At 34.8% G+C, this 13,253-nt stretch overlaps 3 protein-coding genes across 4 annotated transcripts; 2 read left to right on the top strand and 1 right to left on the bottom strand.

Annotated features, from left to right (window-relative positions):
• The first annotated feature begins 1,823 nt into the window (after window positions 1-1,823).
• Window positions 1,824-5,683, top strand: LOC143630256 (uncharacterized). Its single transcript, XM_077099322.1, has 4 exons — window positions 1,824-1,974; window positions 2,935-3,194; window positions 4,054-4,499; window positions 5,127-5,683. The coding sequence occupies exons 1-4, from the start codon at window positions 1,856-1,858 to the stop codon at window positions 5,385-5,387; spliced, it is 1,086 nt and encodes a 361-aa protein (XP_076955437.1). The 5' UTR covers window positions 1,824-1,855; the 3' UTR covers window positions 5,388-5,683.
• A 1,457-nt stretch (window positions 5,684-7,140) lies between these two features.
• LOC143630268 (vacuolar protein sorting-associated protein 60.2-like) lies at window positions 7,141-10,658 on the top strand. Of its 2 annotated transcripts, XM_077099331.1 has the most exons (8): window positions 7,141-7,368; window positions 8,321-8,472; window positions 8,577-8,670; window positions 8,910-8,981; window positions 9,140-9,211; window positions 9,307-9,418; window positions 9,553-9,707; window positions 9,815-10,658. In XM_077099331.1, exons 1-8 carry the CDS (start codon window positions 7,300-7,302, stop codon window positions 9,866-9,868), a joined length of 780 nt encoding a protein of 259 aa, XP_076955446.1. In that variant the 5' UTR covers window positions 7,141-7,299; the 3' UTR covers window positions 9,869-10,658. The 2 variants fall into 2 exon arrangements, with proteins under 2 accessions (XP_076955446.1, XP_076955453.1); XM_077099338.1 differs by lacking the exon at window positions 8,910-8,981.
• Window positions 10,219-12,636, bottom strand: LOC143629328 (bidirectional sugar transporter SWEET1-like). The gene is made up of 4 exons (XM_077098633.1): window positions 12,557-12,636; window positions 11,527-11,902; window positions 10,495-10,614; window positions 10,219-10,425 (listed from the first exon to the last, which is right to left on the bottom strand). Exons 1-4 carry the CDS (start codon window positions 12,634-12,636, stop codon window positions 10,219-10,221), a joined length of 783 nt encoding a protein of 260 aa, XP_076954748.1.
• Between the last annotated feature and the right edge of the window lie 617 nt (window positions 12,637-13,253).

Below are 13,253 nucleotides of genomic sequence, written 5' to 3'. Positions count from 1 at the left end.
TTTAATAAATTATATATGTAATTTAAAAAGGGGTGGTAGCGCAGCTTTATTGTCAGCTAATATGCCTCTCTGTTATAATTATTTCAATATAAATAATTGAGTTTTAAAATTGGAGACATATGCATGTCTTTCACAAAAATGAAATCAATAAACGAGAAGTTGTTGAACAACTTTCATAAAATTGGAAGCATATACATGTCTTTCACAAATAATGAACTCCATAATCAATAAATTATTAAACAAGACATTTCTATATGTGTTTGTTACATATCTTTCTTACACAAGTTGAGTTTAAAACCCATTTTCAAAAAATGGTTTACCGACAATTATAAATTGCTTAGCCTTTAAGAATAGGAGAACCCAGTTTTACTGAATCACAATTAATAAGATCTATGTCTGAAAAGGTTGACATATATGGTGAAATTCTTAAGGAAATAAATAGCTGGGAAATGACTTTATCACAACCAATCCTTAAAATTGTCTGTGAAATTCTTAGCGCAGCTTTATTGTCAGCTTACATGCATTTCAATATAAATAATTGATTATTATATAAAAAAACAAAATATATGTTATACGAATCTCTAGAAGTTGTTGTATAATATATTCAAAGGTTTAAATTTAAATATAATTCTCTAGAATTCTATTTGTGTACCACATAAACTATTTTGATAAATCATGCCGTTTCTCCATTATTTTTGTAGGACCATATCTTTAGTTTTGATTAATATTTTTATTTCAAGACGTCACACTCATAGAATCATTTTGTATTATTCTGATATATCACATGATATCCCACGAATAATTTTGACGAAGTATTGTCATAATCAAAACAATAATCAAAGTTATCGAAATAATAAAGTTAATTATAATACTGGATCTTAGATTAAAATCAAAATTATTCCTTCTACAACATTATTTAAAAAAAAAACATGGCTTATTTAAATAAAGTAGACTACAAAGTACAAACTATTCGTAAGATTAACTATTTAGACAATACATGCTTGTTAAAGAAGTCGTGCTCTAAAAAGGTACCTAGTGACTTTCTTTAGGGAAAATTAGTGTCTCGAGTCTCGTTTGTGAAAAATTGTCGTATGCGGGACAACAATCATGGGATTTTTATCATAGTGTGTCTCTGAACGATGAGTCCCCTGAATTTGATGACAGACTGGGTCATCAGCCCCTTTTGCAATTCGTCTTAAGGTAAAGACAATACATGCTTTTCATTAATTAACTCATATGACCGAAGTGACGTTTCTCAAAAGAAAAAATTCTCAAAAACCCATTTAAATATAGAAGTTCCAAAAACGATTATCTTTTTAAAAAAATCTCAGAACAACCCGTCTCAACTTCATCTTCACGTGTAAATTCAAAAGTCAACGATGAGATTCAACGACTCAATTAGAAACTGACGAGACCAATCTCATCGTCATCGTGACGATGAGATTGGACAGCCACATGTCAGTTTTTAATCGGGTCGTTGAATCTCATCGTTGGCTTTCGAATTTACACGTGAAGTGGAAGTTGGGACAGGTTATTTTGAGAATTTTTTTAAAAAAGAGAATCATTTTAAGAACTTATAACTTGATGGTATAAAACTATAAATAAATTATTATGTTATGCATGTGGAGAAACATGGTGTGTAGATCTGACTGGAAGTCAAAAGAAGGCGAAAGCTACAGCCAGTGAATCTGGGCCTTCCAATAATCTAGCACAACAACATCTGGCCGTTGAAATCTCATCATCCAATTAGAATCAGATCTAGGGTTTATAACTTACCAATCAGCAAACTGTTTACAATTTGCCATCTGTTCAAGTGAAGTAAAGTGTGTACGTACATTAATATAATATAATAATAATGGGATCGACGTCGGAGAATAAGAAGAGAGTGGTGGTTGTTGGCGGCGGAATCGCCGGTGGTCATATTTGTAAAGCTCTTCATAAACATAACACTTTTAATTATACGCTTATTGATTCGTAAGTTTCTTTCTCTAATAGTTTTGTCCAGTTAATTCGAGATCAAATATTAATCTCGAATTAACTGGACACATAATATCAGTTAATTCGATATTAAAATAGTTTTGACATCGAATTAACTGATAGTTTCTGACACATACATACTATCAGTTCATTTGAGATCAAATTATGTTATTAAGTGAATAATATAAGTTAGTTAATTCGAGATCATGAGTCGATTGATCTCGAATTAACTGACACATACTATCAGTTAAATTAATTCGATATCAAACTATATATGACTCGATTTGATTTCGAATTAACTGATAGTTCTGATCTCGAATTAATTGGCACATACATACTATCAGTTAGTTCGAGAACAAAGTATGTTATTCAGGGAATAATATAAGTTAATTTTGAGATCACTACGGTGGAAGTGAATCTCATACGAGTTGATTTGATCTTGAATCAACGAAAGGTTTTGATCTCGAATTAACTGATAGTACAGTATGTCTAATTCGAGATCAGTTCAAGTCAATTTGTTTGTTAACACGTGGACACGTACTATCAGTTAATTCGAGATCAAATCGACTCAGCTTGCATGTTATTTTAGGGATGAACATTTTTTACATCATACCAGTAACTCGTTTTTCATGTTTACGGCATTGGTACTGGTATCGATCTGAACCAAAAAAATGGGTACAGTATTGGGTATAAGGTTCCATTCGTTTTTAATATTGGTATCTTTCAGTATCGCCATATCGGTACGGTACTGATCTCATCCCTAATATGTTATTTACTAGGGATGAGCATGAACATGTTTTTGCCGAATACTGGTACCGTACCAGTACTCGTATGTTTTTGATATTTTCAATGGTACCGGTACTGACTTGAACCAGAAATGGTCCGGTATTTGGTATAAAGTTTCACTCGTTTTTGGTATACAGTACTAATCTCATCATGTGTAACTTGTTTGTTTAGGAAAGAGTATTTGGAGATCACATGGGCGAGCTTGAGGTGTTTGGTTGAACCATCGTTTGCGAAGCGATCGTTGATTAACCATCATGAATATCTTCCTGGAGCAAGTATTATTACATCTGATGCAGTTGGGATTGATAGAGAAGGTCAAGTTACAACCAAAGAAGGCTTCCAGATTGCATATGATTATCTTGTGATTGCCACAGGTCATATGAGTAAAGGGTGTGTCACTAAAAGTGAGAGGATCAAGCAGTTTGAGGCAGGTAAATTTACCAAATTACCCTTGAAAAGTTGGCAGTTTTGTAGGTAAAACATGTTAGCCAATACTAGAAGTAAAAAAGTTATCAGTACATTTGAATATGAAATAGAGCTATAGAGAGGTGGCATTTTCGACCCGTTTACTAATAAATGGGTCGATCTTAAGGTGTTATGTAGATACATCATGCGGGCCATAATGTGTACATGGGTTGTATGAGGTGGTGAATGTTCAAACTTCAAATCAGATAGGCTGTATGATGTCTTAGACTGACACGCATAAGTAACTGAGGCGACGGCGCACATCACTGACAATGTGACATGTCATACAGGCCCTATGACATAATAAAATTGGGCTTTGGGGGTCATATGACGTTTTATACTGACACATCATACATGGCATATGTTTATACGAGCTGTATGATGTGTTAGACTGACACAGGATAACAGAAGTGACTGATGTGACAGTGCACACTGCTAACAAAGTCATATGACCCATATAAGACTATACGCTATGGGGAGGGGCTTCAAAGCCCCTCCACCGTGACACGTCAGCACCACGTAAGCACCGCGGGCATCGAAGCCCCAACCAAAGGCGCTCCACTATGGTGCGGGGGGCTTCGAAGCCCCTTTAATAATATACATATGTATGTATGCGTGTTTGAGAGATAGAGAGAGAGAGGGCCCCACCATCCAAGCCTCATCCGCGCCCAGCATCACAAACACCTTCACCATCGGCGCCCCACCACCAAGGGCGCCCCTTGGTGGTGTTGAGCGCCCATCGGCGCCCGCCATGCCATTTGTTGGAGCCCCATAGCGACTAGTCTAATGACGTTACTAACAAAGATCTAATCTTTTACTTTGCAGAATATGAAAAAATCCAGTCTGCTAATTCAATATTAATAGTCGGAGGCGGGCCCACTGGCGTAGAACTCGCAGCTGAAATTGCAGTCGATTTCCCAACTAAAAAAGTAAAGCTGGTTCATCGTGGTACAAGACTACTTGAGTTCATTAGTGAAGCGGCTGGTAAAAAGGCTCTTGATTGGTTAACTGCCAGAAACGTTGAGGTCATTTTAGGTCAATCCGTTGACTTAAACTCCGGGTCAGATGGTGCATATTTAACATCCAGTGGTGAAACTATCATTGCTGATTGTCACTTTAAATGCATAAGTGATCCAATCGGTTCGTCATGGCTCAACGACACTATTCTCAAGGATTCTTTGGATGATCGTGGGCGGTTAATGGTTGATGCAAATTTACGAGTAAAGGGTTTTGATAATATTTTCGCAATTGGAGATATTACTGATATTCCTGTAAGTTGGCCCATTTATACATTGATATTTTTAGCACATTTTATTTTGAATATATTGGTTCGGGTTACATTTCTATCTCTGGAGTTACGGATCAAACGGGCCTGAAATTGCCCAATATACTCCTACAAACTTATGAAATATCATATATACCCTTAAAAAGTAGTTACAATGTCAAGTTTACCCATTTCGTTAAATATGATTTAAAAATATAACTATTTTACCCTTATTTTTCTAAAACTTTAAAATTTCATTTGTATCCATTAATGTATAAATTAATTTATAAAAAACTGACGTGTCGTCATCCAATTTCATTTGTATCCATTAATTTATAAAAAAATATATATGGAAAAGGATAGAGTTTTTATAAATTAAAAAATATATATTAAAGAAGGGTATATATAATATTTTAATTTTTGTTTGGAATAGGGTATATATGAATTTTTCCTTAAACAGATCATATATTAAATAGGGGTAAGATTGTCATAGACAAAAAATCATTTAAATTGGGTATATATGATATTTTTAAGTTTCAGTTGGGTATATTATGATATTATAAATAACATAATGCAATCTTAACTATCAAACTATAATTGTTTTATGAAATGACACAATGTTGTAAATCTATAGGAACCCAAACAAGGATATTTAGCACAAAGCCACGCTTTGGTGGCTGCCAACAATATAAAACTCCTGATAGAAGGAGGTGATGAGGGTAAATTGGGCAAATACTCTCCCGACACGCTAGGAATTGCAATTGTGTCATTGGGGAGGCGAGACGCGTTGTCACAGATAAAATGTATAACAATGATCGGGCGGATTCCTGGTATGATTAAATCTAAAGACTTGTTTGTTGGAAAAACAAGAAAGGGCTTAGGGCTAAAAGGGTAATTTTGCTTCTTCGTATGAGATAAAGCTTTTGTATGGTTTGGTTGTGTTTTATTATTGTATGTACTGGTTAACCATAATTATTTGTATTCTATTTTTATTGTCTGGATCAGGGTGTTGTGCTCTGCTCAACACCCTAGTCACTATTTGTACACACGGGCTTGCAGCCTGTTGTGCATGTAGTATGACAGACAACCTGTTGTATTGAACTCGTCTTGTATAGATGAGTATTATTGAGGTCGGGTTTTCATAACCCATTGTTGTGTTTCAAACTTTAGTAATGTCACAAAACTTTTGTTTGTTTTGCTTTTCCATTTGTAATAGCATATTATGGATGCTTTTTGTTATATTAGTATTTCACCTTCTCAACACAAATTTATAAGTTCTGCGTGAGTTTCTGATATGACACGAACTTAACAGGAAATTCGCAGGTTTAGGTTTTGTCTAAATGGGTTTAGCTAGTTTCGGGTCAAACTTGCTAGCATGTTTAGCTAAATGATCATGTTCATGTCGACCTGGCTGGTTTGCATGTTGACCGTTTAACTTGCTACCATGTTTAATGCCCCTACTTCTAAAGCAGACATGCGAATCTTAATGTAATACATTAAACTGCATATCTTTTGATGAGTTATATCTTCTGATATACCTCATGCTATTGAATTAAATTTTTTTAATGACATTTAATAATAATCTTAAAACCCCATAAACTATGGAAAATAAGAAATTCTGTTGTTTCTAAACTCACACCGATGACATCTTTTTAAATTAAGATATATTATCAGTTTTTTTAACCTTTTTTTTGCACACGAACCATTTAATACTTAGAAAGTAAAATGTCCGGTCCTTTTTTCTAAGCTTACCATTTTACAGACCATTTGAAGACCTAATGGTATGATTCCATGTTAATATAACCTGACCTGATCAAGCTGCCAAGGATTACAGTTAATGGTTCGACCTATAAAATCCGGCAAAACCAAATCGAACCAGACCGTGAAAACATGTGATTTTGAAGCGAACTATAAGACGAGACGTAGTGGACTGCTTAAAGAGTGATAAAATGGGGCCGGCCTGAAATACCGTCCCCATGGTTCGTCCCAAGGATTTTTTTGTACTTTTTGTACCCTTTCCCCCTAAGAGAGCATACGAAGTTATCCCATTTCTTGTTTCTCCCATCAACCCCTCCCCCCCCCCCCCACCACCACACACACACACACAATGGGTGGGGGGGGGGGGGTGTTCTCGATTCTTCCGGATCCATTTCCGCCAATTTTCCCCAGACGTCCTCGACTTTTTTCTTGTTTTTCTTCATTTCTACACGAAAACCGAGGAAATGAGGAATACCCCACGGATTTCGGTGAAAAATCATTCATGAGAACATTTCTCCTAGAGGGATGGTGTTCCCACCGGTCTCTTTTTTTCACGACTCCCACCAGTGACGTAGCCAGAAATTTTTTCCTACGGGTTCGGAAGGAAGGGTGACCGATTGTCTATCACTTAAATTTAAGTTTTCTACGGGTTCAATGTCGAAATTTCTACGAATACGATGCCAAAATACATAAATATATAACACTAAAAAGAAATTTATACTGGTTCGGCCGAACCCGTTCTCCAAAAGCTATCTACACCCCACTCTGTGTGTTTAAGTAAGAAAAACCAAAAACAAGAAAACCCGGAGGGTGCAAATTGCCTTTAAGTCAAACTTATATCTATCACTATAACGTTCACTAGAAAAACCTTTCAAATTCATTTCCATATTCAACAAAACCTAGGGTTTCAAATTCAAATCAAACCTCCAAATTGACGATCCAAACAAACCGGATCCGTATTCACACCATCATTCTCAGGTACTCTGCATTCTCCGGATCCGAATAACCCAAAAACCCCTAAAATCCGTAGAGATTTGAAATTAAACGAAATGAAGAAAGTATTTGGTATTAAGAAGGATAAAGCACCTGCTCCTACACTCAACGAAGCTTCCGATCGGGTATCGGTTTGGTTTATTTGATTAGTTTTGGTTACCTAGTGCTTATTTGAGTGTTAATGTGTTTTATATGCTGTTTATTGTGGTTAATTGTATGCAATGCATTTCTGTTGTGTTATCGTGTAAACGAGCCGAGTCGTGCTGAGCCCAACCGTGTTAAGGTTTTGAGCTCGAGCTCGGTTCGTTTGTTATTCACTTGTTTTATAATTTTTTATAATCATTTACATTATATATTACTTATATATATATTGATCATAGTTTTATATATAATAAAGGTTTTTATATAAATATATTAAATACAAATTATATTAGTAAAAAGGTCGGGTAGGTTTGTGATCCAGCTTGAGCTTGATATGTGAAACTCGGCACCAAGATTGAGCTTGTTAAAGCTCGGCTCGATTCGAGTTTAAGCTCGATATGTGAAGCTTAGGCCTGAGCTTGTTGAAGCACGGCTCAATTCGAGTTTTTAACAAGCTGATCTCGAGTAGCTCATGAGCGGCTTGGCTTATTTACACCAATAGTGTTATGCGTAAGAGATTCTAGGCTTGCATTTTGGCTTTGAATGATTGAAATGATTGTATGAAACGCTGTGTTCTAGAAATAGCAGTAGGGTTTGTAGCATCAAAATCTAATGTAATTTGGAGGAAATTTGCTATTCATGTTTTGAACATAATTTTTGGATTGAATCTAATGTAATGAAATTTGCTACTCAGTTGAAGGTGAATTAACATAAAGTATAGTTTGGAAAGAGATCTTTAAGTGAAAAAATTGCGTTCCAAGGTTATGGATCTCAGTTGGATAACTGAAATATCATGTGTAGTTAGATAATTGCTTTTTTGGTATTATTTAAGGTTGTTATTTTGATATCTGTGTTTATCTTTTTGGTATTAAGTGCTATTTTTTCCTCTTAACTATGTGTAGATAGAAGATTAATTTCTTTTTCTTGCTTATTTAGATCAATAAAAGAGGAGAGTCGGTAGATGAAAAAATTAAACGACTTGATGGGGAACTTGCTAAATATAAAGAGCAGATCAAAAGAACCCGACCTGGTCCAGCTCAAGAAGCTGTGAAAGCTCGGGCAATGAGAATTCTCAAGCAGAAAAGAATGTAAGCCACTTTACAATATATTATCATTATTGGTCATAGCAAATAATGATAGTGGTGTTTTGAAAAATTTAATGATGACTACAACCTTTAATCACTCTTGTCAGGTATGAAGGACAACGAGATATGCTGTACAACCAAACTTTCAATCTGGATCAAGTTGCATTTGCTTCAGAGGGCATTAAAGATGCTCAACAAACAGTATGTTTCATGATTATTAAGTTGATTGTTTGTAATTTTCCCTAACAGTTATCTTCTAATCTCGCTTCTTAGAATTAGAGTGTGTTCAGATGTGCATATTATTATTATTGTTATTATACAATTTAAAGTCATAATAATCACTTTTTAATGTTATATTATAAATAGGATTAGCATAATCAAATTGGTTGTTTTAGGGGTCCAATTTTCACCTTATCAGTTTTGTTGGTAGCGTCATGTAGGAAGTAGTTCAAAGCATGCAGGGTGGAGCTTTTTTTGTCCTCTGGGTGGAAGTTGCTGCCTACCTCCATGAGGTAGTGGACCCCACATCTAATTCTAGGGTCCCGTTTTTCTTGAATACGTGTGCAAACCATAAGTTTGCATTTTTTTGTTTTGTATGAGACATATATCCTTTTTTTAGTTATAACCAAACTTTAAACTCGTGTCACTAATCGATTTTGTGTGTTTACAGATGTCAGCTCTGAAAACAGCAAACAAAGAGTTGAAAGGAATGATGAAAACCGTAAAGATTCAAGAAATTGATGTTAGTACATGTTTTTATTTTTTCTTATTTTATTGTCCATCATTCGGAATGCACTAAGTTTCTAAAGTTGAATCGTTTGATTTGTTGATGTGAAGAATTTGCAAGATGACATGATGGATTTGATGGAAGTTAGCAATGAAATACAAGAGTCTCTCGGTAGAAGCTACAACGTGCCTGATGACATTGATGAAGAAGATCTCATGGGTGGTAAATGAATAATAATAATAATAATAATAATAATAATGCTGACATGGCTATTGATGTGTTTGCCATGTCAGCCGACAACTCACAATCTACCAGTGGTTATTAATTAATAATAAAATTTGTGACACGAAATGCAGAACTTGATGCACTTGAGGCAGATATGGGCCTGGAAACCGAAGGCGAAGGAGTACCTTCATATCTTCAACCCGATAACGAGCCCGATTATGAAGAACTCAACTTGCCTTCTGCTCCCACTGGGCATGCAATACCAGCACGAAAAGTTAACAATCATGTAAGTTGCATTTCTGACCCATGTATTGTGAGTGGGTCAATTTGTGTTGACCCGACATGTTTTGACTTTTGACTTATCTAGCTCGGGCTGATCGTGATCTTTTACAGGTTGAAGATGAGTTCGGCTTACCCCCGGTTCCTCGTGCATCCCTTCGTGGTTAGGCCGAGGATTGTATGTTTACAACTGACAGCTGGCGCAATGTGGTTGGTTAATTTCGTAAGAACATTGTAAACCGTAGTATGCAAATTATGAACCATGCAAATTATTACTATCTTCATATATTCAATTAGCCATTTATGAACCATTTTTACTTTCATTTTTCTTCTTGCAAAAGTTATGTTATTTTATTTAGTTTATATATATTTTTGTAATAACCACAAACACACCGATCCGCAGTGTCATTAGGGCACTAAAAGTCGCCATTCAAATAAAGTAACAAAAACACTACGCATGGTTTTTAGAATACAAAAACATCTAAGCCTTTACAATTTAACCCGTAGATAACATAACCCTACACTTGACTGTTTTCCAACGATGGGACCGCCGCCTCTAATTTACCTTCTTCCGGCTGTTGGTCCTCATCAACCAACCCTGTCTCCACAGCCAAACCACCCTCCTCGACCGCTTGTTTCTCTTCCTTCTCCCCTGTATTGTCTTTATACATCGTGTATACAACTAACTGTACTGCACCCAAGAAGCATCCGACCCCGTTGCATACCTTCAATTCGAAATCGAATCAATATACAAGAGTATGAAGTTGTAATGAGGTGAAAGATGAAGGGCTTACATAGAGAAAAGGGTCATTTCCAAGGAGTCCAAATATAAACCAAGAAGTACCACACAAGAAAATACATAAAGATAGAAAAAATGGCATGAATTCCACACTCTTGGTTCTAATCACCGTCCTCTACACATTGCAAAGTCAACAAAAGTCAAAACTTCATAAACATTTAAAAAAGGTAGAATAATTAAATCTTTATATATTAATTTTTATTTTTGTAAACATAAACTGAAAATACTTGAAATTGTTTCATTTGATTACTTTATTGCACACGTTATTACATGTATAAATTTGTGTATGAATATAAAATTAGTGTTAAATGTCTGTCATATTTCACGTATTTACTTTATTTTCTAGAAAGATTGTTTATTTTATAAATTTTGATACAATTACGATGATATTCATGCATAAAGTAGATGCATGAAATTTGTTGCTATGACTTGTTATTTAATGTCTGTCGTTTTTTCACGTATCTACTTTATTTTCTTAAAAGATTGTTTGTTTAATAGTTTCATATACAATTACGGTGATACACATACGTAAAGTAGATACATGAACTTTATTGGCATATGACATTCTTAGTAACGTATAACGTGAATACATTAACTTAATCGTAGAATGAAAATTGCTAATCAACATCCAAAATCTATATTTTTCACGTATCTACTTTATTAACTTAAAATGTAAGTCCAGTTTGGAACCGGCTCTACACGTGTAACCGACACAAAAATGCACGTAGAACGTGCATACACAATGCCGAAAACCCAAAAGCAAAGCTAACATGTACAACAATTTCACTATAAAAAGAATCATTTTTTAAACCAGCTCTTTCGACCCAAACCCGTTTCATCCTAAACCAAATTAACCTTTTTTGAATTGACCCGGACCCAAACTAGTCCGACCCGTTTATGTGACCTAGTAAAATATAAAGTGGACACGTTAAATACATTATTATGCATGGTGACTATAGAACTACAACATGATGTAACATTGTAACATTATTATTATTATACATAAGTTATAAAATAAAATGCTTACCACAACTGAGAGAGGCGAAGCATACATAATAACCGAAAACACCGCCGCGACGCAACCGCAGAACCACCGTCGGGTCTTCCCAGTGACCACGAAAACCGACACGACCGCCACCGTGGCAAATGTAGAAACAACAAACACAACTAACCAAAAAACCTTCATTCTTTCCTTCTTTGGTGCATACATAACAAATATCACCACATACACACTCTCTATAACTGCTCCGGCGCCGTTAATAACCAATACTAGTTCGTTGTTTTCCGACACGAATGGTAACCCGTACCATGCGGATAAACAACAGTTGAGAAATGTCATCGGGTACGGGATACCCGAGAATTTTTCTGTAGATTTGTTTGTTATGATTATCTTGAATGTGATCCTGCAAATTAATTAACGAATTTAGGAGTAATGTAGTTTGTCGTTCAATAAAATAAAATATATATATACCGTTGAGTTTGATTTGTTCATATAGCATTTTTTTTTACTGAATGCAAGTACCGATGCTCGGACCCACGTCACCCACTGAACACAATCTACAGTACTTTTTGGTAATTTCAATGGTACCAATAAGTACAAAACCAAAATAACCAAGTATGTTTTACCAAGAACAGGTACGGTACCCGTAGTTGTTTTGATAATGACAAACATCTTTTTACTAAATATGTCCTGTACCGGTACTGGTATTTTTGGGTAATTTCAATGATACCAACTACCGGTAGCGGTACCAACAGTACCGAACCAAGAAAACTCTATACAACATTTATTTAACCGACTGAACACAATTGGTGCCGGTACTCATTTTTCATGTTTTTGGTACCGATATCATTCAGTTTCTTTTTTTTTTTTGGTATTTTCAATAGTACCAGTACCGATCATTAATCAACTGAAAAAATCTGTACAATATTTTTTTTTTACCGAATACTGGTACCAGTACTCGTTTTTTTATGTTTTAAGTATCGGTACCATTTAGTTTCAGTATTTCCATAATGGTACCAGTACCGATCAGTACCAAACCGAAAAAACAAGTGATTACGTGGGAGCAAGGAAGAGGAAGAGGCCGGTGGCGTTTCCGAGAATGCCGAAAACCGTGTGGAGGATTAAAACTGCTGTCATTGTTGTGATGATCGGAGAAGAAGATGTTAATGTTAATGTTTAGAGACACAAAGTGAATGAGGTGTTTGAATGAAATGATCAAAAACATGTAATTAGTAACTGCTTTTTTTTTAACTGCTGTTGATTTAATAATATAATATAATAATTTAAGACTAGTGTTCCCACCTTTTTTTTAAAGAGAGATTTAAAAAAAAAATAATCTGTCTGTATAATTTTTTTTGATTAAATAACTTTATGAATTAATCTCACTTACTCTTCTTTGTTGGATTTACTAATTAGTTTTATCTCGTGATAATATAAGTTATAAGAGAACTATTGTTATTTTTATTATTTATTAATTAATTTATTAGTTAACGGGGTCTAATACGGTATATAGCATGTTGTAAAAATCCCGAGTAGACGTGGATTAATTGCTAGTTATTTAAATCCTGTTAATTAAAAAAGTACGGTATATGATTTTTTTTATTTTATTTTCGTAAATAATTGATATTAGTAGGCTAGACTCTATCATTTTCTCTTATTTGTACATGAAACTTAAATTGTCCTATAGTCATGATATATGTAGTAGTTAAACGAGTCGTACTCATGTTTGATATATACTTGTGTTAAGCGTGTCG

The sequence above is a fragment of the Bidens hawaiensis genome, unplaced genomic scaffold (genome assembly GCF_021521415.1).
Source record: "Bidens hawaiensis isolate Kalapana, Puna unplaced genomic scaffold, B.hawaiensis_p1.1 tig00000459_1, whole genome shotgun sequence".
In the NCBI taxonomy this organism is placed as follows: Eukaryota; Viridiplantae; Streptophyta; class Magnoliopsida; order Asterales; family Asteraceae; genus Bidens; species Bidens hawaiensis.
This window is presented reverse-complemented; position numbering and strand designations above follow the sequence as displayed.